At 44.6% G+C, this 25,277-nt stretch overlaps 1 protein-coding gene across 1 annotated transcript in view; it reads left to right on the forward strand.

Annotated features, from left to right (window-relative positions):
* btbd7 (BTB (POZ) domain containing 7) overlaps positions 1-25,277 on the forward strand; it is a 134,611-nt gene that overhangs the window by 66,670 nt on the left and 42,664 nt on the right. Inside the window, exons 2-3 of the mRNA XM_046291822.1 lie at positions 12,196-12,420; positions 16,896-18,038. Coding sequence (XP_046147778.1) covers positions 12,339-12,420; positions 16,896-18,038 — 1,225 coding nt within the window. The 5' untranslated portion in view covers positions 12,196-12,338. The remainder of the gene's footprint in view (positions 1-12,195; positions 12,421-16,895; positions 18,039-25,277) is intronic.

Consider the following 25,277-nt stretch of genomic DNA (forward strand, 5'->3'; position numbering starts at 1 on the left):
CAAGGTAATTTAGGTAATATATACATGTAGGTAGGGGTAAAGTGACTATGCATAGATAATAAAGAGTAGCAGCAGTGTATGTGAGTGAATGTATGTGTGTGGCATCAATATGCGTGTGTGTGGTTAGAGTCCAGTGAGTGATATCAAGCCTATGCAAGAGTCAGTGCAGGTAGTCTGGGTAGCCATTTGATTAACTGTTGAGCAGTCTTATTGCTTGGGGGTAGAAGCTGTTAAGGAGTCCTTTGGTCCTACACTTATTACTTGGTGCTCCGGTATCACTTGCCGTGTGGTAGCAGAGAGAACAGTCTGTGACCTGGGTGGCTGGAGTCTTTGGCAACTTTTAGGGCCTTCCTCCGCCGCCACCTGGTATAGAGGTTCTGGATAGCAGGAAGCTCGGCCCAGTGACGTACTGGGCGGTACGCACTACATTCTGTTGCGCCTTGCGGTCAGACGCTGAGCGGTTTCCATACCAATCGGGACGCTCTCGATGGTGCAGTTGTGAAAAAAAATGTAGGATCTGATGACCCATGCCTAGGGTTTCACATTTTGGAAAATATTCTGAGGTGGAAACTTTCCGTGGAATTAACGGGAATATACGGGAAAAAATAAATAAATGAATATTAATACACTTTAAATGTAATGTTTTTTGCATTAGATGTATTTACCATATCATATGGAGACAAACATAAACCTTTTACCTTATCATAAGTAGACATCATTGCAAATTATTAAATCCTTCCAATAGAAAAAAAAACTAGTTACGAATTTAACTTTAAGTTAGTTTACTCTTCACATGGGATAATTTCACTGCACAACAAAAGAAAGGTAATATTGAATGATCCCCAATGATCCAACGCATCATTCAACGTACATTCTTAAAATGATAGTCTAGAAACTAAAGCTTTGGTTGTCTTGCTCTAGGGCTTCCATGTCTTCTCCCTGGACCTCTTCAATGTCCACCTCTTGAACATCAGACTCTGAGGCCTCATCTTCACTGTCACTTTCCAACCTTGTTGAGGATGGCTCGTTGTCAAAAAGCCGAAAATTTGACCGGATGGCCACCAATTTTTCAACCCTTCTATTGGTCAGCCTGTTGCGTGCTTTGGTGTGTGTGTGTGTTCCCAAACAAGGACCAGTTGGGCTCTGAGGAGGCTGATGTTGGTGAGATTTGGAGGATGATGGAGGCAACAGGGGAAAGATCCTCAGATCCACAAAGTCCCTTCCACCAGGTGGCTGATGAGATATGTTGGCATGACTGCCATATTGCATCTCCATCCCAAAGCCCTTGCTTGGAAGTGTATTTCGCCAGACTGCCAAGAACCTTGCCCTCATCCAGGCCAAGGTGGCAAGACATGGTAGTGATGAAACCATGGGCCTTGTTGAGCTCTGCACCAGACAGGATGCTCTTGCCAGCATTGTGTATGGGCTCCAGACAGAAGTCTTCATGCTTTTTGATGTATTTCAGAACTGCAGCTTCCTCTGCTTGGAGCAACAGTGAAGTGGGCAGGGTAGTACAGATTTCTTCTCTTACACCTGCAAGCAGTCTGAACATCAGACAGGATGGCATTGTCTCCCTCAATCCGTGCAATGGCTACTGCTCTAGGTTTCAGGAGTTTCAGGCTGATCTATTTTGGGAGAGAGTGGTAAGCATACCACTATCCCAAAATACATCATCCATGAGGATCCTCTTGATGGGGGTGTCCACAATTGGCCCAGCATCGTCCGGGTTGGGCTGGGGTAGGAGTAGCCAGGTTGAAAGCATGGCCAGCCGTAGAGAAATGCTTATTGAAACACTCAATTATAGTGGATTTATCGGTGGTGACAGTGTTTCCTAGCCTCAGAGCAGTGGGCAGCTGGGAGGAGGTGCTCTTATTCTCCATGGACTTTACAGTGTCCCAGAACTTTTTTGACTTAGTACTACAGGATGCAAATTTCTGTTTGAATAAGCTAGCCTTAGCTTTCCTAACTGCCTGTGTATATTTGTTCCTAACTTCCCTGAAAAGTTGCATATCATGGGGTCTATTCAATGCTAATGCAGAACGCTACAGGATGTTTTTGTGCTGGTCAAGGGCAGACAGGTCTGGAGTGAACCAATGACTATATCTATTCCTAGTTCAACATTTTTTGAATGGGGTATGCTTATTTAAGATAGTGAGGAAGGAACTTTTAAAGAATATCCAGGCATCATCTAACGACGAGATGAGGTCAATGTCATTCCAGGATACCCCAGCCAGGTCAATAAGAAAGGCCTGCTCGCAGAAGTGTTTTAGGGAGCATTTGACAGTGATAAGGGGTGGTCGTTTGGTTGCAGACCCATTACGGATGCAGGCAATGAGGCAGTGATCGCTGAGATCTTGATTGAAAACAGCAGAGGTGTATTTGGAGGGTGAGTTAGTTGGGCACCCTCATAGATGTCATCCTGTGTTTACGGATTTGGAGTTGTACCTGGTAGGTTCATTGATAATTTGTGTGAGATTGAGGGCATCAAGCTTAGATTGTAGGATGGCCGGGGTGTTAAGCATGTCCCAGTTTAGGTGACCTAGTAGCACGAGCTCAGAAGATAGATGGGGGGCAGTCAATTCACATATTGTATCAAGAGCACAGCTGGGGGCAGAGGGAGGTCCATAGCAAGCGGCAACAGTGAGAGACTTGTTTCTGGAAAGGTGAACTTTTAGAAGTAGAAGCTTGAATTGTTTGGGTACAGACTTGGATAGTAATACAGAACTCTGCAGTCTATCTTTGCAGTAGATTGCAACACCGCCCCCTTTGGCAGTTCTATCTTGGCGGAAAATGTTATAGTTAGCGATGGAGATTTCAGGGTTTTTGGTGGTTTTCCTAAGCCAGGATTCAGACACGGCTAAGACATCCGGTTTGGCAAAGTGTGCTAAAGCAGTGAGTAAAACAAACCTAGGGAGTAGGCTTCTAATGTTAACATGCATGAAACCAAGGATTTTACTGTTACAGAAGTCAACAAATGAGAGCACCTGGGGAGTGGGGCTTGGCACTGCAGGACCTGGATTAACCTCTACATCACCAGAGAAACAGAGGAGAAGCAGGATAAGAGTGCGGCTAAATGCTATACGAACTGGCCGTCTAGCACGTTCAGAACAGAGAGTAAAAGGAGCAGGTTTCTGGGCTCGATAGCATAGATTCAAGGCATAGTGTACAGACCAAGGTAAGGTAGGATGTGAGTACATTGGAGGTAAACCTAGGCATTGAGTAATGATGAGAGAGATCTAGTCTCTAGAGACATTTAAACCAGGTAATGTCATTGCATATGTAGGAGGTGGAACAACATGGTTTGTTAAGGCATATTGAGCAGGTCTATATGCTCTACAGTGAAATAAGACAGTAATCACTAACCAGGACAGTAATGGACGAGGCATATTGATATTAGAGAAAGGCATGCGTAGCCAAGTGAACATATGGGTCTAGTGACTGGTTGGGCTGACTGGGGACACGGCGATTCAGACAGTTAGCAGGCCGATGCTAGCAAGCTAACAGTTAGTAGGCAGGTTCTAAACAAGCTAGCAGTTAGCAGACCGGGTTAGCAAGCAAGCAGTTAGCAGGGGCTAGCAGTTAGCAGACCGGGGCAGGCAAGCTAGCAGTTAGCAGACCGGGGCAGGCAAGCTAGCAGTTAGCAGACCGGGGCAGGCAAGCTAGCTGTTAGCAGACCAGGGCTAGCAAGTTAGCCTTTGGGGGACGTTGTGATGGGGCTAAGTGTGTTTTTGCCTCTTCGTGCGGTGACGTCGATAGACCAGTCGTGGAATTAGTAGGGTTCCAGGTAGCTCTAGGTAGCTAGCAGGTTAGCAGAATGGGCCTTCAGAGGGCGTCGCACCTGAGGGACCTGTTGGAGTCCTCGGGCAGAATTTAGCTAATTTGTCCTGGGATATAAACATTGAGTTGTTATTTTACCTGAAGTGCACAAGGTCCTCTACTCCGCCTATTTATCTACACATAAAACGGTCAACCGAATAATTTCTAGTCATCTCTCTTCCTTCCAGGCCTTTTGTTCTCTTGACTTTATATTGTGATTGGAAACTTTCATAAATTATGTGCATTACCGCCACTGACCTTGTTCGTCTTTCAGTCACCCACGTGGGTATACCCAATGAGGAGATGGGAGAGGCAGGACTTGCAGCGCGATCTGCATCAGAAATAGAACTGATTTCTCTTTTAGCCCTTGGCAACGCAGACGCTCGTTGGCGCACATGAGCAGTGTGGGTGCAATAATTGAATAACATTCTAAATGTATTTTGCGACGCGAGCGGTGTGGTCAGCCTGTAAGGTTCGTTCACTCCATCATTCAAAACAAAACTGTAGGCTGTTTCTAAACAACACTGTATAACTCAAGAAGATCTAAATGCATATCCCCATGAAACTAATTGAGATACATTTACATTACATTTACATTACATTTAAGTCATTTAGCAGACGCTCTTATCCAGAGCGACTTACAAATTGGTGCATTCACCTTATGACATCCAGTGGGACAGTCACTTAACAATAGTGCATCTAAAACTTAGGGGGGTGGGGTGAGAGGGATTACTTATCCTATCCTAGGTATTCCTTAAAGAGGTGGGGTTTCAGGTGTCTCCGGAAGGTGGTGATTGACTCCGCTGTCCTGGCGTCGTGAGGGAGTTTGTTCCACCATTGGGGGGCCAGGGCAGCGAACAGTTTTGACTGGGCTGAGCGGGAGCTGTACTTCCTCAGTGGTAGGGAGGCGAGCAGGCCAGAGGTGGATGAACGCAGTGCCCTTGTTTGGGTGTAGGGCCTGATCAGAGCCTGGAGGTACTGAGGTGCCGTTCCCCTCACAGCTCCGTAGGCAAGCACCATGGTCTTGTAGCGGATGCGAGCTTCAACTGGAAGCCAGTGGAGAGAACGGAGGAGCGGGGTGACGTGAGAGAACTTGGGAAGGTTGAACACCAGACGGGCTGCGGCGTTCTGGATGAGTTGAAGGGGTTTAATGGCACAGGCAGGGAGCCCAGCCAACAGCGAGTTGCAGTAATCCAGACGGGAGATGACAAGTGCCTGGATTAGGACCTGCGCCGCTTCCTGTGTGAGGCAGGGTCGAACTCTGCGGATGTTGTAGAGCATGAACCTACAGGAACGGGCCACCGCCTTGATGTTGGTTGAGAACGACAGGGTGTTGTCCAGGATCACGCCAAGGTTCTTGGCGCTCTGGGAGGAGGACACAATGGAGTTGTCAACCGTGATGGCGAGATCATGGAACGGGCAGTCCTTCCCCGGGAGGAAGAGCAGCTCCGTCTTGCCGAGGTTCAGCTTGAGGTGGTGATCCGTCATCCACACTGATATGTCTGCCAGACATGCAGAGATGCGATTCGCCACCTGGTCATCAGAAGGGGGAAAGGAGAAGATTAATTGTGTGTCGTCTGCATAGCAATGATAAGAGAGACCATGTGAGGTTATGACAGAGCCAAGTGACTTGGTGTATAGCGAGAATAGGAGAGGGCCAAGAACAGAGCCCTGGGGACACCAGTGGTGAGAGCGCGTGGTGAGGAGACAGATTCTCGCCACGCCACCTGGTAGGAGCGACCTGTCAGGTAGGACGCAATCCAAGCGTGGGCCGCGCCGGAGATGCCCAACTCGGAGAGGGTGGAGAGGAGGATCTGATGGTTCACAGTATCGAAGGCAGCCGATAGATCTAGAAGGATGAGAGCAGAGGAGAGAGAGTTAGCTTTAGCAGTGCGGAGCGCCTCCGTGATACAGAGGAGAGCAGTCTCAGTTGAATGACTAGTCTTGAAACCTGACTGATTTGGATCAAGAAGGTCATTCAGAGGGAGATAGCGGGAGAGCTGGCCAAGGACGGCACGTTCAAGAGTTTTGGAGAGAAAAGAAAGAAGGGATACTGGTCTGTAATTGTTGACATCGGAGGGATCGAGTGTAGGTTTTTTTCAGAAGGGGTGCAACTCTCGCTCTCTTGAAGACGGAAGGGACGTAGCCAGCGGTCAGGGATGAGTTGATGAGCGAGGTGAGGTAAGGGAGAAGGTCTCCGGAAATGGTCTGGAGAAGAGAGGAGGGGATAGGGTCAAGCGGGCAGGTTGTTGGGCGGCCGGCCGTCACAAGACGCGAGATTTCATCTGGAGAGAGAGGGGAGAAAGAGGTCAGAGCACAGGGTAGGGCAGTGTGAGCAGAACCAGCGGTGTCGTTTGACTTAGCAAACGAGGATCGGATGTCGTCGACCTTCTTTTCAAAATGGTTGACGAAGTCATCTGCAGAGAGGGAGGAGGGGGGGGAGGGGGCGGAGGATTCAGGAGGGAGGAGAAGGTGGCAAAGAGCTTCCTAGGGTTAGAGGCAGATGCTTGGAATTTAGCGTGGTAGAAAGTGGCTTTAGCAGCAGAGACAGAGGAGGAAAATGTAGAGAGGAGGGAGTGAAAGGATGCCAGGTCCGCAGGGAGGCGAGTTTTCCTCCATTTCCGCTCGGCTGCCCGGAGCCCTGTTCTGTGAGCTCGCAATGAGTCATCGAGCCACGGAGCGGGAGGGGAGGACCGAGCCGGCCTGGAGGATAGGGGACATAGAGAGTCAAGGGATGCAGAGAGGGAGGAGAGGAGGGTTGAGGAGGCAGAATCAGGAGATAGGTTGGAGAAGGTTTGAGCGGAGGGAAGAGATGATAGGATGGAAGAGGAGAGAGTAGCGGGGGGAGAGAGAGCGAAGGTTGGGACGGCGCGATACCATCCGAGTAGGGGCAGTGTGGGAGGTGTTGGATGAGAGCGAGAGGGAAAAGGATACAAGGCAGTGGTCGGAGACTTGGAGGGGAGTTGCAATGAGGTTAGTGGAAGAACAGCATCTAGTAAAGATGAGGTCGAGCGTATTGCCTGCCTTGTGAGTAGGGGGAAGGTGAGAGGGTGAGGTCAAAAGAGGAGAGGAGTGGAAAGAAGGAGGCAGAGAGGAAAGTGTCAAAGGTAGACGTGGGGAGGTTAAAGTCGCCCAGAACTGTGAGAGGTGAGCCGTCCTCAGGAAAGGAGCTTATCAAGGCATCAAGCTCATTGATGAACTCTCCGAGGGAACCTGGAGGGCGATAAATGATAAGGATGTTAAGCTTGAAAGGGCTAGTAACTGTGACAGCATGGAATTCAAAGGAGGCGATAGACAGATGGGTAAGGGAGAAAGAGAGAATGACCACTTGGGAGAGATGAGGATCCCGGTGCCACCACCCCGCTGACCAGACGCTCTCGGGGTGTGCGAGAACACGTGGGCGGACGAAGAGAGAGCAGTAGGAGTAGCAGTGTTGTCTGTGGTGATCCATGTTTCCGTCAGTGCCAAGAAGTCGAGGGACTGGAGGGAGGCATAGGCTGAGATGAACTCTGCCTTGTTGACCGCAGATTGGCAGTTCCAGAGGCTACCGGAGACCTGGAACTCCACGTGGGTCGTGCGCGCTGGGACCACCAGAGTAGGGTGGCCGCGGCCACGCGGTGAGGAGCGTTTGTATGGTCTGTGCAGAGAGGAGAGAACAGGGATAAACAGACACATAGTTGACAGGCTACAGAAGAGGCTACGCTAATGCAAAGGAGATTGGAATGACAAGTGGACTACACGTCTCGAATATTCAGAAAGTTAAGCTACGTAGCAAGAATCTTATTGACTAAAATGATTAAAATGATACAGTACTGCTGAAGTAGGCCAGCTGGCAGTGGGTGGGTTGTTGACACTACACTAATCAAGTCGTTCCGTTGAGTGTAATAGTTTCTGCAGTGTTGCTATTCGGGGGCTAGCAAGCTAGCTAGCAGTGTTGTTTACGTTACGTTGCGTTAAAAGAACGACAATAGATGGCTAGCGAACCTAGAAAATCGCTCTAGACTACACAATTATCTTTGATACAAAGACGGCTATGTAGCTAGCTAAGTAGCTAGCTACGATCAAACAAATCAAACCGTTGTACTGTAATGAAATGAAGTGAAAATGTGATACTACCTGTGAATGCGACCGGGTAGTTGAGTTCTATACAGAAGACGTTGGCTAGCGTTGGCTAGCTAGCAGAGTCTCCTACTTTAAGGACGACAAATAGCTGGCTAGCTAACCTCGGTAAATTAAGATAATCACTCTAAGACTACACACTCTAAACCTAAACAACACAATTATCTTGGATACGATGATACGAAGACAGCAAAGACAGCTATGTAGCTAGCTAACACTAAACTAATCAAGTCGTTCAGTTGAGTGTAATAGTTTCTCCAGTGCAGCTAATCAGTGGACGTTAGCTAGAGATCAAATGGTTGGCCTACTATGCAGAATGGTGTTGCATGGATGTTTCACTGTTAATACTTGAAGAATTATCATGCACTATTGAATGCTATTATATACGGCTCTGTTATGTAGAATACTGTGATCATTATGTGATCTTGCAGACACTGATTAATCTTTGATCTAACTTAATTAAATGGGCACCATTTGTAGCCTGCTCTCTGCGCGTAAAGTATACACATGAATATACACATGCTCAGAATGTGATCCACACATGAGCAAAAGCTTCAGGAAGCACCTGATATTTGAGTGCAGTGTACTTAAATATCCAGAAAAATTTCAGATCGTCTGCCTTATTTTACAGCCCGGTATTAACTAGACTTCACTAGACTCTTTGCTCTGAGTCAAACAATGGATGGGGTCCCCAACAGTGAGGACCATAGGGGATGGAGAAGATCTCTTTATGTTGGAGCGCTAATAGGTAACGGGGAACTTGTCTGTCATACCTTCAACATGCTGTGGTGTAAGAGATTTTTCTCTTGCTTCTTCATTAAAATACATGTACACACATTGGAAAGGTTTATCAACCTAGTATAATCCTCTGGCCATGGGTTCAGTCCTTGCCTCGAGATATTTTATCATAGTTGTGCATATTTTTAAAATAAATGTATGTTCCTCACCCACGAAGAAGTGAGGAGAAAGAATGTTCCTGTTTTTCGTCCTTAGCAAAGACTAAGGAAAATGAGCCTGCGCTCTGTGACTGGGTAAAACTGGCAGCCCTGCAAATTGTTTGTTGAACCAGTAATTTGGACGATTCTATGTTCATCATTGTGAGAGTGAGGGAGGGGAAAAAAAGAGGTTGGGAGAAAGAAAAGGACTATGGGGCTGTTTTCCCAGTCAAATTAGGCAATAAGTTATTCATATCAAATTCCCTCAAATGCACCCTGAAAGAAATGCAATGCCACAGTGTTCTTGGATGGGTAAGATCTGGTGCCACGTACCCGGATGTCCCCACAGTTTAAAATGCAAGTTGTAGGACAAAGAACTTGAAGTAGAAGTTTTCTAAGACTATTGGTCATCACGGATCCACCTGGACCTGATCCAGGACCCGAGCCGATCCAGAATTCTAAATAGTCTGGGTCAGATCTGATTTGTCAAGGGTCTCGGGTATATGTAATTTTAGCTGAAGGACAGGCCACTAAAACCAAGAGCCAACAGGTAGGCAAGCTGCGACTTAATATTCTGAATTGAGTTATTATTTGTAACTGGAAAATGAGTAAGCACAGGCACTGCAGCCTCAGTTAGCCTAGCTATCGTTAGCTAGCTTAACTAGCTTCTCCCGGTTTGATGAAGTCCAAGACTGGTACTATGTAATCATATATGATGATAAATAAACTTGTTATGGCAGCTATAAGTCTACTTAGGCACGAGACGACTTGTTTGGTTGCTGTCCCTCACGCCCTCCTCCCTGCTTCCCATGTCACTCGCTCAAAGTATGGCCCTTCCCCCACCTGTTAGAGCGGCACCACCCTTCCACACGTGCTTTATCAGCTGCGCTTAGTAAAGTAGCTTAAATGACTTTTATGCTGCTTCCCTCACTCGGATCGGACCATGTCTGGATGTCTTTGGGTCTGTTCGGAATGGGTCTCTATATTAAAAATTAATTATGCATATCGGGTCCGGGTGTGAAAGCCCCAGGTCCATTTTGCAACTGGTCCAAATCGTTTTTGTGATTGAACTTGTTTTTGAGAAAATTACAGCAAATCACTTCCTCATCCTTGTTTTGTAGTATGGGGGCCCTGAAAAATCATGAACAAAGGCTCCAAAAACATGCAAATACATCCTTTTAGAAACAACACAGCTCTCAGTATAGTGATGTGGGTCTTTAAATGTACATTATCTGTGTAGCCTGCTTTTACAGGTAACTCCATAATAATGGAAACACCAACATATGAAGTGTCTTATAGGGCGCTGAGCCGCCAGAACAGTTTCAATGCACCTGTCCATAGATTCTACAAGTGTCTGGAACTTCCTGTGTGGAAGCACCCCGTGCTTTCAATATTCTTTGTATCCCTCATTTACTCAAGAGTTTCCTTTATATTGGCAGTTACTTGTGATATCGCGGATAAAGTTCAGAATGACACAATTTCATTACCTCTGCTTTGCAATTATTTTGAAAAAGAAAAATGGATTTTGCCCCTGCAAAAACAGAGGTAAAATGGGGGAGGCATCAAGAAAGCACTGGGCTGAGAATAGCGATATCTTTGTAGCTACCCTTCTAGTTTCCTCATTCCTGCTGTGACCCCTCAACTACAGCCACTTTGCTCCCTTTTTTCCTCATTTTCTGAATCATAGTTGTTGTCTTGTATGAGGAAACATTTTCTATTGTGTCCCTTTTGCCAGCCAGTATGGTCATCACAATGGCAGGGCAAGGGCTCTTGATGCTCATAGCCAATGGAATGTTCTGCCTCCCACCCTCATTGCATCACTTACATAACCTGTCAGCTTCTGTTTTGGCGCACCACACCAGTCAGAGAACTAGCCTATTAATTTATTCCTTCTCTACTTATGTCACTCAAATTGATAGTCCTTGTCCCAGACAGAATTTCTCTCAGCAATTTGTGCAGTCTATGCCTTTCGCATGCAGTCATTATTTGATATTATTGTGAAAGTTTTAAAGTAATCGCAACTTGCTTCAAAACCACACTGTCAAATTCGGAGAGTTCATTGTCTAGAAAGTTGCCTACTTATGTCAAATCCAACCCAATGACTTAATGACAAGGGTTCTCTCTGAATATTTTCACTGTTAGTCAGAAAAGAGAATGTTTTAACAAATGACCATCAGCAGCTGGAATGTTTTTATTTTCTTCCTTTACTGAAATACATGAACATTGTATAGAATAAATACTGCCTGTATTTAATTTGATATCTAGTCTATTTGCAATGCATACTATTGAATAGGTATTTCTAAAAGGGCATTCAAACTCTCCGCAGTTAGGCTATTAGATGAATGTGGAAGAAAAGTGGGTAACATAGGGTATGTGACTGAAATCCCTTTACTTTAGGAATTGATTTGTGAAAAAGTAGCCTTAGTATAATGCTTTAGGAATTAGCCTGACAATCACATGGCATTTTCCCTACCTTGTGGAGAGGTTAGTTCTGACTGTCAACAGTGGTGTTTTGAAAACCATGCCTTAGGCTTAAGTTTTTTAAATGAAAAATGCATTCCAGACACAAGCCACATATCAGTCAAAGCATACATGAAGGGTACCCTCGCATTTTGTCTCAGCCATGAAATTGTGTTCTCCATCTGCTTCCATTCCTGCTCGGTGATGACAAAGTGCGGCGCTAACCCAAGTGGTGGTAACCCAAGAACTCCATCTATATCTCCCCTCCAGGGAATTTCACAAATGAAAACAATTCACTTCGGGGTGAAGGAGATGGAGTAGCCTATGCCAGCATTTTGCAGAGTGGTCCACCAGCCATATGCTTAGAAGTTTTATCTGGTTGAAATTTCCAGAGAGAAATGCCTCTCACTGCCTGTTAACGTAGCAAGAGGGAAGTTTAGCCCTGATGTCTCCCAAAGCTGCTGAAGCCAGGCTACCCCCTGGGCAGTTTCTGGCAGTGCTAGATTGGACTGTAAAATGAAACATAAATATCAGGATGTAGCAATAGCCTCTTTGGGAAAAAGAGCTTAAAATGGTTTTATATTGCAATACTTACCCCCCCCCCCCTCCCCCCTAAAAGGCTTTAACTCTTAGGCTACTTGCCAAGCAAACAGCAGCAGACAAGTTTTGGTTTGGAATTCTGGGGACTGACAAGCTCTAGTCACTCTAGTAAGGGTTTTTCCAGTATTTCCATAAAAATGAAATATTTTGAGGTTGAAAATGTATCTGAGCAAATTAGTGAGTACAGCTCCTTTGTTGATTTAGATTTGTGGACAATGTGATAGCCCTAACTAACAAACTGTCCCCTCTTTACCGTGTCTCTCAGGGATGGCTGGTAAAGCTAGACTTCATGAAGTCCAAGCTCTGAGTCTGTCCAGGCTCTGAGTGGAGGCACTTTCGCTCTGGCAGAATGAGACTGCAAGGGTGGCCCCAGCGGTCCATGTGAAGAGGAAGTGGAAGAAGGAGAGGATGGGTGTCAATGCCTCCAGCTATCCCCATTCGTGCTCACCCCGATTTGGTAGCAACTCACAGAGCCAGCAGACGTTTATAGGTGAGTGCTTCTATTGTATTTGTCACTTATACCCTCATGCTGGAGTCAAAGGAATCCAATGCAACCCACTTCTAAACTAAATGTGAAAATGTAGCCTATTGGCTTTAAAACAACTAAGGTCACTCTGAATATTCACAGCAGAACAAAAATGATGCTTCACAATAGGTGACTGAATGGGGGTACTAATGTCTGTTGCCTACTTTTATAAAAAATCAATAGTTGCGTAGTAGCCTATGTTTTCTAGTTTGTTTGGTAAAACAATCAAAGATCAACAGTCTTTCGGTTGAGAGAAGTCTACTAAAAGGCAAAGCCAAGGCATTAATCTCGTTTTTCAAAACCCCCCTAGAGTCGATTTCCTTTGCCCCGTGGAATTCTTATTATAATAAAAAAATCCCCATCAAAATCCGTCTAAGATAGAGATATCTTTTTATTTATTGGATGCGTCTCAATCCACCGCATCCGCCAATATCGCCCTTCCGCATCTGCAGTGGCAGAGCTACAGCGGTTTTTGTCAGACCATGAGATATCCCAAAAATGTGTCTTCTCACGAAATCGTCTGTAGCGCCCGAACGGTTTGGCCTATAAAATATTATGTCAGAAAGGTGACTCGATAGAAAGATGAGACTCTCACGAACACGGTGGTGTTCTCCATTTTGCGCTACTACCCCTAACAAGTGTCACAGGACTTGTCTGAAGTCGGTACTGCAGATCTGCCCATTTCTGTCTGTAGCGTCCGAACAGTTTGGGTTACACATTAAAGGCTTCCAAATGCTTCCTAGCCAAAACAGTTTGGGAGAGTTCGCGCATTTATTATGAAGACATTTTTTCCGCACCCACATCACCCACCTTGCAATCTGAGCGGAGGCAGTCCGCATTTTTAAACCTAGATGTTTTATGACATTTTACGAGGCATGTCTTGTTTGAAAGTAGCCCAGACAAAATCCGACCATAGAAATGTTGAGGAAATTATTTTATGAACACTTCCTCATATGCCATTGAAACCAGCATTTATCTTGTGTTCTATTGATTTTCAATTAAACTTTCTTAAATTGTCCAGCAGCCAAATGCACAATCCTAGTCATATTAGCAACCCATGCTAGTTGTTGCATCTTTACATCTCCCCATTTATACATTTCTAATCAATTGTTTTCATCTCTTTCACATGAATCTGGTATGTGCAGTGTGCTTTTGAGAATGTTTTTTTTCCCCCCTGCTAATTGCATTTTGGAACATTTGTGCATAGCTTACTGCTGTGTGTGCATTGCTGCACTTAGAAAAGTTCTGATCTGTTGCATCAGCCTAATATTTGATGTACAGTGGTTGTATTCATTTTGCATCTATTGTCCCAGAACTGTCCCAGTCTGTTTTTAACCATCCCAGACATATCTTTTTTTGAGGCCGACCTTAATTTCGAGCAATGGCTGGGGGACCATTCCTTCCTTTCATAGTGGCTGCCACAAAGTGTTTCAAGTAATGTTAATTTCTAGGTATTTCAAATGAATAAAATGTCATGTTTGGCATTGCCATAAGATGAAAGCCTTTTAAGAATTTGCAGTAATTGGACACTGAGCTTACAGGTGATTAGCACCATTTTAATGTAAAACAATCACAATAAGGTACTTAAAGGAGAAGTTGACCTAAAATCCTAAATTCTCTAGGTGATTCCATACATTGAAACTTGTTAGGTGGAGTTTGCCTTCTCCCCATCTTTCCCTGCAGTCTAGAACTGGAAAGCTGCAAAAATGGGTCATGTGATGTCTTTGTGCACTGCTAACTCTGCTCTGTTGACAACAACCTACAAACATGTCTGACAATGAAATATACGCAAGTGATGAAGAGTACTACTGGAGGTCTGCCGATTTTGTTTATTATCTGCAATAAAAAATTGACCATGGGACTAAAAGTAATTATATTTTTAGGATATTCATGGCCACTATCGATAGCGGGAAGTGGGGGTTACGAATACACAGTAGACCAGAATACATGCAACCAAATAGACATATCCCAAGTTGTTTCTGGGGTCATGTATGTCACGCAAGGCTATACAGTTGTTAAAGGCATGAAATGTTGTCATGCAAATGGCTTGCCAACAGATCAGATATTGATGACGATGAAAAAAAGCAAGTAGACCCGATCCTAAGTAGTTAAAATGCACCAACATATTTCATTTTTATTCTGTCTATTCTACAATGTAAGGTGACTATTACTGTCCATCTCCTCAACATATGCTAACTGGTAGAGCGTCTAGGCTACAACACAATAAGATCAACTCGAACTGCAATGATTAGACTACTTGCCTCCGCAAACTCGCTTTGCCCTTTCTCAAAAGCGCCTCACCAGATCCAGTCCATGGGAATATTTACTTAATGCCAAATCTACACTGGAGTTACTTACTTACTTAAGACAGTGAATGTTCCTGAATGGCCAAGTTACAGTTTTGACTTAAATCTACATGAAAATCTATTTCAAGACCTGAAAATAGTCTAGCAATGATCAACAACCAATTTGACCAGGATTGAAGAATTTTGAAAAGAATAATGGCAAATGTTGCACAATCCAGGTGTGGAAAGCTCTTAGAGACTCACTCAGAAAGACTCACAGCTGTAATTGCTGCCGAAAGTGCTTCCACAATGTATTGACTCGGGTGTGAATACTTATAGAAATTAGATTTCTGTATTTCATTTTTAATAATTTTTGCAAAAAAGACATTATTTAATTTTGTCATTATAGGGTATTGTGTGTTGATGGGCGAGGAAAAACAATCAATTTTATACATTTTTGAACTTAGGCTCTTTCACAGTCATCGATGAAGTGCTTACTACACACACATAGATTGGCAAAATTATCTGTAGGAGTGTTTCCTTCTGCATCTGTCTGTCTTTCAATGGAAAACATTGACATTTTGTGCCTTCCCTAGATATCTTATATAAAGTGCAGCCAGATACCTCCTCCTATAAAACTCACATCTGTGACGTCAAGTTCCAAGTAAGGCCATATACGTCAGAGTTGCCCCATGAGAGCACACATGCAGAGTTGTTACCCATCTCCACTGTTGCAGTCAGCCACATGAAATAATGATATAGAAATAATTGCAATCATTTTAGGTGGAAAAGTACACATTTCCTGGCTCAAAACCAATAGTACTTTTGATAAAAATTCAAATTGGATTCATCCACAATTTGCATATTTCTTAATCGCTCTTTGACTGACAATGGAGCAAAGCTACCAGTGCACAAAGAGTTACGTGACCCGTTTTTGTGGCTTTCCAGTTCTAGACTGCAGGGAGAGAGAGGGGGAGAAGACAAATTCCACCTAATTATACTGAACAAAAATATAAACGGAACATGCAACAAATTCAAAGAGTTACCCTTCATAGAAGGAAATCAGTCAATTGAAATAAATAAATTAGGCCCTAATTTATGGATTTCACATGACTGGGCAGAGGCGCAGCCATGGGTGCTCTTTGGAGGGTATAGGCCCACCCCCTGGGGAGCCAGGCCCAGCCAATCAGAATGAGTTTTCCCCACAAAAGGGCTTTATTACCGACATAAGTCCTCCTCAGCACCCAGATGCCGGATGTGGAGGTCCTGGGCTGGCATGGTTGTGAGGCCGGTTGGACATATTGCCAAATTCTTTAAAACAATGTGGAGGCGGTTTATGGTATAGAAATTAATATTAAATTATCTGGCAACAGCTCTGTAGGATATTCCTGCAGACAGCATGCCAATTGCACGCTCCGTCAAAATTTGAGACATCTGTGGCATTGTTGTGGAAACACTGCACATTTTAGTGGCCTTTTTATTGTCCCCAGCACAAGGTGCATCTGTGGCAAAGGAGACATGCTCACTAACAGGGATGTAAACAAATTTGTCCACAATTTCAGTTAAATATGCTTTTTATGTAAATGAAACATTTCTGGGTTCTTTTATTTCAGCTCATGAAACACCTTTGCATGTTACATTTTTATTTTTATTCTGTACAGTTTCAAAACATGTAATCACTTGGGACATTTTGGTTTTTAGGTAAACTTCCTCTTTAATTGTTAATAAGATTGTCTTCTCAGAACTAACAATCACCAATTAAAATTCAGCAGTTTTTTTTGTCATTGCATGGGGCCCCCATTGATTTTGTTTTAATGTTTGAGTCACTCAGCTGGAACACGACATAAACCATGGCAAAATGTGTAGAATAGCAGGAAATTTGCTTTAACGGGGCAAAATTTGTCTCTGCGGCCAAGAGGGCTTCTCCATTTTTTTGGTTGGAAACTTTTATGATTCTTTTTTTTTTATCTTAAAAAAACCCTGAGTTAAAAGGTTGATATCTTATCTCAGTCAGGGATTTGCCCTAAAACCAGATATATATAACATGAATTATAAGTTGGCTCATCATTATTTATGTATTATTATTAAATCTAATTCGTAAACTACTACTCTGTTGCTCACCCACCGATTCTGTATGTTACTGTCTCCTTTCAGGGACATCCTCTTATGGCTCCCAGGGCTATGGAGGAGAGGGGAAGCTCTACAGCCTGGAGTCCGGCCCCGAGAAGCCCCAGGACAAGAAGAAGAAGAGCTCGGGCCTAGCCACTCTCAGGAGGAGATTCATCAAGCGCCGCAAGTCCAGCCGCTCGGCCGACCACGTGCGACAGATGCGGGAGCTCCTCTCATGTTGGGATGTGCGTGACGCAAACGCCCTGGTTGAGGAATACGAGGGCACAGCAGCTCTCAAGGAGCTGAACCTGCAGGCGGGACTGGCGCGGGCTGTTGCCCGGAGCCTGCAGCGCGACCTGGCCGCCCTCTACCAGCACAAGTACTGCACGGACGTGGACCTCATCTTCCAGGATGCCTGCTTCCCTGCGCACCGTGCTGTGCTGGCTGCCCGCTGCCCCTTCTTCAAGACGCTGCTGTCGTCGTCGCCAGGCTACGGTGCTGAGGTGCTCCTGGACGTGGGCACAGCGGGCATGGACGCGGCCATGTTCTCGGCACTGCTGCACTACCTGTACACGGGCGAGCTGGGCCCAGAGGTGGATGCGCGGCTGCGGAACATGGACGTGCTGGTGCGCCTGAGCGAAGAGTTTGGCACACCCAGCTCACTGGAGGAGGACATGCATGGCCTTTGCGAGCACATGTGCTTCTACGACTCACTGCTCAGCTTTTCATCTGACTCGGAGCTGGTGGAGGTCTTCAGTGCCGGGCCAGCTGTTGGGGTAGCAGCTGGGGGAGGAGGTGTAGGAGGAGGACCGGTCATCCAAGGACCCGCGGACGAAGAGCTGCGCGCCCACAAAGCGGTCCTCTCGGCCCGTTCTCCTTTCTTCCGGAACCTCCTGCAGCGGCGCATCCGCACCGGCGAGGAGATCACAGAGCGCGCTCTGCAGACGCCCACACGCATCATCCTGGATGAGTCCATCATCCCTAAGAAATATGCCCGTGTCATCTTGCACTGCATGTACACGGACGCTGTGGAGCTAGCACTGGTGCTGAGGGGAAGCCCCTCAGCGGGGAGTCTGGGGGAGGTGCAGGCCCTGGTGGCCGGAGGCAGGGGGGTTGCCAGTCGTGCTGAGGAGGCAATGGAGCTCTACCACATTGCCCTCTTCTTGGAGTTCAGCATGTTGGCCCAAGGTGAGTGTCAGAGCCCTGATTTGCTCCCCTATGTATCCTGTTCGCTCACCTCACCTCACCTTTTGTTTACCTAATGAATTCACAAGCTTTTTTTAGAGGGAGGATAGGGGGGCTGGGAACTGGGGAAGGAGCGGCTGTTGTAGCACTCCATGCAGTGATTAATGTAGTAAAGGAATTCCCTGTAGCTCTTAAGTCAGATGTTAGCACTTTCCTTCCATTGTGGTTCTTTTTGGTACCAGTTGAGATCCAACTCTTTAGGGAGGAGGGAGTACAGAGTTTCAACATGTCTCGACGTTGCAATCTCAGTGGACGTTGTTGTTGCCTATGTTTTTTTAATGGCCTCAATGGTTAGACAAATTGTACAGGCTTGATGGACATCTCCTTAAGAGTTTGGGTTTCAATCAATGATGGAGCTTTGTGTTTACGACCCTCTTGGAAATAAATCTAGGTAAAGACTGACACACACATACACCTTTTGGGCATTGGAAGTAATCACTTAGGCCTTATTCAGAAATCACAATGCTTAGCCTTATTCAGAAATCACAATGCTTAGCCTATCTCCTCTTATTCAAATAGCTGGTCGAGAATGGCTTAGTCAGGGAGGAGGATTTATAGTTATGTGACCCTCCTCCCTGGGGCGGCAGGTAGCCTAGTGGTTAGTGTTGGACTAGTAACCGAAAGGTTGCACGATCGAATCCCCACGACAAGGTCGTTCTGCCCCTGAACAAGGCAGTTAACCCACTATTCCCCAGTAGGCCGTCATTGAAAATAAGAATTTGTTCTTAACTGACTTGCCTAGTTAAATAAAAGGTCAAATAAAATAAACCTTGCCAACATGAATGATGCTTAATCCAGTGCAGGTTTGATTTAACTCGTTTCACATTGTCGATGGATTTTATTTTTGTTGTTTATTTAGGGAATCCACCAAGACCAGCACAGCCATGCTGTCCCTGACATTTTGAGGTAGACAATGAAACGTTTCCCTAAAAAGCAAAAAAAATAAGTATTGCTTTCAGGTCACAGTACAATCACTGCCGATCTCCATGTAAGGATTCAGTTTGCCTCCCCGTCAGCATCAATAGGTAATGGATATCGATCTGATGGTGCCTGTAAGCTTTTCTAATGTTTTCTCCTCTAGCTTTTGGTTTTCAATTCGAAATATCCCTTTCTGCTAGTGACAGCAAGGCTAGGCAAAGCAACCATTTGTCATTACATGAATTTAAGGATTACTTCAGTTTTTCACTTTCTCAATGGAAAGTTGTAATGTGTCATAGTACACATAGTTGTGTTTAAGGAAGGTGGATGACAGGGCAGAGTTATGGGTGCAAAACAAGACGTCAATAGGATTGTGGAATTTGGAGTTTGTCCCTCCATAAGAGTTAATTATATTTACATTTTAGTAATTTAGTAGATGCTATTATCCAGAGCGACTTCGTTGGTGCATTCACCTTAAAGCTAGAATCCTTAGTTGCTGCATCCATTTTTGGACCTATAAATTAATGTTATATAGGCTACCCATTGATTATTATAGGATATAATTGAAATGCCTCATGAGTTATACCCTATCACAACCCAAAATATGTTCGTTATACTCCAATGTTTGTAAATAAAAAGTGTAGCTATATCCTCAAAACATGGTTAATACTATAATGTTGATATCATTGATGGTCAGTCCTTGCATACATAGCTCTCACTTTGAATTTGAGCGGTTACATTTCTTCAGGCCCATTCTCAGCAATTTACCAAAACACAGGTGGGTGACCGCTTTATTGTTAAATAAGCGATTCCAGCTTTAAGATAACGAGGTGATACATTTTCCTCAATAAAGAAGTTATCAGCAGAGTCTGCTGGTATAGAAAAAGACTTGCAGTTATTATTATTTTTTGGTTTTGGGAGGGGGTAGGATTTCAAACGTTTTCAGAAATGTTAGGGATGTGACAAACTGACAATTTTTCAGCTGCATTGTGAATTCACTACGCTGCTGCCAGCAACAGTTTGTGTCTGTGTTTCCCTTTCAGATGGTTAAGAATTGCACCTCAATTCCACCTCCCAAAGTTAGCATTTCATTGCTAACTTCTCAAAGTATTGCCATACAGGACTTCGCTGGTGTCCTTGCCTTTCTCTGCCATTTTTACAACTGTTGACGGCAATGACATAATGGTAGAGAGTCGACTTCAAAATAATTAATTCCTTGCACGTCGTCTCCTACTATTATCCCATTCAGTATTTTTAGAACCGGAGGAGACTTAGTTGCCATACTTCCAAGAACACAAACACTTGCATCTAAGCTATCAAAGGACAGAGAGCGGGGGAAAGGGCACAGTATAGGCAGATCGACCACCAGGCACACAGTCAGACCTGTGCACTAGGCCTATTTATTGACTTGCAGTGTCTCACAACTTCAGTACAGAAGGGCCTATATTTTTTTACATTTGAACCTTTTTTTGACTAAGCAAGTTAAGAACAACTTGTTATTTACAATGACAGCCTATGACAGATGCAGTGCCTTAGACCGCTGTGCCACTCTGGAGCCCTATTCAATGAATAGGCTAGGATATTCTACACGCAACAGACCGAAGACTGAACACACACTTGCATCATTACCGAAGAGAAAGAGCAGGTGAGCCAGCGTAAGAGGGAGAGGTGGGAGCAGGCAGAAAGAGCTGTGCGCCTATGTCTTGGTAATCTGTATCTCACAATGTCTTGTCTTGCATGCCTCGCAGCTAGGGTGTTATCAAACAGGCTAGAAAAGTTGAGTCTAGAAAAAACGGTCGGGTAGACTCATGCTATGATCAATGAAGGCTGGGTGGTACACCGTATTTTACGATATACCGGTATTAATGCACGGACTGGTTTGGGTTTTTACTTAAGCAATAAGGCCCGAGGGAGTGTGGTATAAGGCAAATATACCACGGCTAAGGGCTGTTCTTATTGCTGACGCAACGCTGAGTGCCTGGATACAGCCCTTTGAAGTGGTATATTGGCCATATACCACAAACCCCTGAGGTGTCTTATTGCTATCATAAACTGGTTACCGATGTAATTAGAGCAGTAAAAATAACTTGTCATACCTGTGGTATATGGTTTGATATACCACGGCTGTCAGCTAATCAGCATTCAGGGCTCGAACCACGCAGTTTATAATTGACCTTTTAGAACGGTATTTGAATGTTTGTTTTGTTAAATGTCGTATGTTGTGTATAATGTCCATTTCTACAGTTTACATTTCTCTCTGCTCTCTCTCCATGCTGCTTTCCACACAGACCTAGCCCCGCCTCCTGTCACTCAAGGAGTGCATTTGTTGTTGCTTGACCACAAGACACTTGCGTTCAGTTTGCATGGTCAATGTTGCTTCTTATATTTAAATCCACTAGCGTTCTATAATTACACTATTAGTTTGTGTTTCTTACATCTGCAAACAGATAGTTTATATTTTCTTTGCAAGTTGGGCCTAAATCTTGTTAGCCATTAATCGCTAGTTAGCTGGCTAGGTAGCTAGCTAATAAATGTGATGAGTCAGAGCAAACGTAACTAGCCATACAGCCTGATAATACCAGTGATGGTGTAGACCTGCATCAGCATGTTTGTGCAACAGTGTCTTCTAAATCAAAGAGGAATACGCAAAGCATGAAAACATAAAGTAGCTAAGCGAGCATTCAATGTAGCCAAAGGTTGACGCTCTGGATAAGAGCATCAGAAAAATTACTAAAATGTAAATGTGTAGGGTCCCCTAGGAAACACTTATCAACACTTTGGTTTGTACCCTGTCACAATAACTCCTCCCTGTCATTTTCATTCATTGTCATTTCAAACCACACTATGTAAAGTGCTCACTATTATATTCTAACTATAAAATTACAATAATCATTATTTTTCAGTTCACCTAAGTGTTTTGCTCTAAATCAAAGTCAAATTGCAATTGCAACATTTGGTTAAAGATGAGGCCTAGAATGTTTGCCAATACCGTGCAGCCCTGTGGCAGTGTGGAAATGATCTCAAGAGTCCAGGAAATGCAGGAATTGCTGATAATAGTTTTTGGTTGAATTGAACAGTATACAACATTCAGAATGGAGGAAGACCCATTGGTATCACTTAGTTTTGGTCATGTAGTGTACATTCTATGTGGACACCACATTATTATCTCATAAAATCATGGGCATTAATATGGAGGTGCCCCCCTCCCTCCTGCTGCTCTGTGCAGGCCAGTCCTGGCCAGTGAAGTTCTTCCACACTGATCTCGACAAACCATTTCTGTATAGATCTCTCTTTGTGCACGGGGGCATTGTCATGTTGAAACAGGAAAGGGCCTTCCCCAAACTGTTGCCATAAAGTTGGAAGCACAGAATCGTCTATTGTATGCTGCAGCGTTAAGATTTTCCTTCACTGGAACTAAGGGGCCTAGCCCGAACCATGAAAAACAGCCCCAGGCCATTATTCCTCCTCCACCTAGCTTTACAGTTGGCACTATGCATTGGGGCAGGTAGCGTTCTCCTGACATCCGACAAACCCAGATTTGTCTGTCAAACTGCCAGATGGTGAAGTGTGAGTCATCAGTCCATAGACTGAGTTTCCACTGCTCCGGAGTCTAATAGCGACAAGCTTTACACCACTTCAGCTGACGCTTGGGATTGCACATGGTAGTCTTAGGCTTGTGTGCAGCTGCTCCAACATGGAAACCCATTTCATGATGCTCCCGACTAACAGTTCTTGTGCAGATTTTGCTTCCTGCAGTTTGGAATTCTGTAGTGAGTGTTGCAATCGAGGATAGAATATTTGTACGCACTTCAGCACTCGCCAGTCCCGTTCTGTGAGCTTATGTGGCCTACCACTTTGCGGCTGAGCCGTTGTTGCTCCAAGACGTTTCCACTTCACAATAACAGCACTTACATTTGACCGGGGCAGCTCTAGTAGGGCCAAGATTTGGTGAACTGACTTGTTTGAAAGGTGGCATCATGTGACGGTGCCATGTTGAAAGTCACTGAGCTCTTCAGTAAGGCCATTATACTGCCAATGTTTGTCTATGGAGATTTCATGGCTGTGTGCTCGATTTTATACACCTGTCAGAAATGGGTGTAGCTAAAATAGCCAAATCCACTCATTTGAATGGGTGTCCATATAGTTTTGTGTATGTGTTGCTACCCTAGGGTCACACACTACCCATAAAGCAAATCATTAACTTTTATTATTCAAAAACATAAAATACAGCCCCCCAAAAATACACTGTTCTGATTTGAACTTCTGTTTCAAACTCTGTCTTTATAATTATCACCTTTGAAATCCCCACATATTCACATCTCCATCACACACAGTCACAAATGAGTGTGTGTTTGATATAGATGTGAATATTAAGACCTCTCTTAAATCTTTGCTGTTGGATATGTCTCCTCAGGTAACAGGTTATTAGGTTTTTGCTGGAACCAAAGCAGCCCACCCTCGTCTATAGATGAAGTGCTTTCAGCCCAGCCTGCTGCCACAGCCAGCTGCTTTGTCTCAGCCACTCACCCATCACACTGTCTCAATAGTGTGCTAATTCAGTGTCTTTCTATTCCAATTTTGTCTCCGACTCCAGGTGTCTCATTTTGTTGTGCTGTTCACTCATCGTCTCATTGGCATCTCACAGAGGTAGAATCTGGGCAATTAGATGCTGAGTGAGGAAAGGGACTCAGACAGAAATAACCCGCGGAGCCACCGTCTCACTCAGCCGCTGTCAAACTGGGTCTCATTGCTGCCTCATTGAGTACCTCACAGTCTGTCTCATTGTTTTGCGCTCTGCATGCTGTCGGCTACATCTCAATCCTGTTTTGCAGCATCTCATTCAGTTTCATCCTTTCACTAGAATCTGTAGTCTCTATAGAGAAATGTCTCACTGGACATTTCTCCCTAAACCAAAACCTCTATATGCGGTTGTTTGTGACTGATGTACAAAGGAATAGTCACCATGAATGGCTTTTCTCTGATGTTAGTTTATAGTAGCTGACTGCACACTACCATTTCACTTCAAAACCGTTATCAAGCTCTTACAGTAACTTCAAATGACATTTAATCTCCCATTCAGCACAAGTGTTTGCTCTCCAGGGTCAGCCTTAGTTGTCATAAAGAGGCTTTCGATTTAGTGGTGGCTCATTCAAATGACAAGGTTTTGCGAAGCAAAACCCCGGTGTAGCTTCATGAGGAACATTAGGCAGCTCCCAACTGCACTTTCATATCACCTGGGTAAATGCGCAAAAACAAATTGCTCATGACGTAGGCTAATCGTCATAGTCAAAGATGTAAGGTAAGCGAACCTACAGTTTTAAACCCTGGCAAAAGAATCTGTGACATTTCAAATACACCTAATTCCATGACTTGTTAATAGCAGTTTGCATGTTAACCATGACCATCTGATTTCCAACATCACATATGTGTTACATGTGTTAATGACTACACCACCTGTGAGAATGCTATGAAAGGCAATAGGTACTAAGGTATGAATGAATTGATGCTTTGAGTATAACACAACTCATGTAAAACTAGTAGTTCACTGCTATATCTAAAATGCTTCATTGATTTCCCAGCTGGCCTGGAAAGCACTGCATGGAGGAGGTCTGGTCAGTCCACGATTTCTCAATGTTGACGCCTCTAGACTTGTAAATGTTAATTGGGCACTGGCCATTGGAAGCCAGCAAAGTATGACAAAATCACCTTACGCAACATCAAAGGTTATTTTTCATGGCTATCTCCCAGAAAGCTGTCCATATGGATAAGATCGGATGGTGACACTACTGAAACTGTTGCTTCAAAAAATATATAATACATTACCGATGAAGCAAAAGGAACAAAGCAACACAGATGGGCTACAGAGGTGAACTATCTCCATAAGACTGTTAGAGCAAAGGCCCAATCGTATCTGGGAAACACTTCACAGGCTCATCTCTAAAGGGAGCAGAACTTTTTTGAACAAAGCACACCAGTACGCCGACTCCTCTGAGCAGATGGATAATCACCCCCCCCCCACCCCTGGCCATCCATGTTGGAATGGAATGAGTTATGGATCTAAATCGGAGAGTTCCCCCCCCCCCCCCCCCCACGCAACCCTCAGCGTGTGAGATCTAGAGAACTCACGCTCAGCGATCCGGTCAGTTTGGATAAGGCTCGATCGATGGCCCCCACTCTGGCGGCAGCACCAGTCTATCACTGAATTGCCCAGCGTTAAGCATTACGAGTCAGATTAACTGAGAGCGAGTCTCTAGAGACAGGTGG

This window comes from Oncorhynchus gorbuscha, linkage group LG12 (assembly GCF_021184085.1).
Source record: "Oncorhynchus gorbuscha isolate QuinsamMale2020 ecotype Even-year linkage group LG12, OgorEven_v1.0, whole genome shotgun sequence".
Classification (NCBI taxonomy): domain Eukaryota; kingdom Metazoa; phylum Chordata; class Actinopteri; order Salmoniformes; family Salmonidae; genus Oncorhynchus; species Oncorhynchus gorbuscha.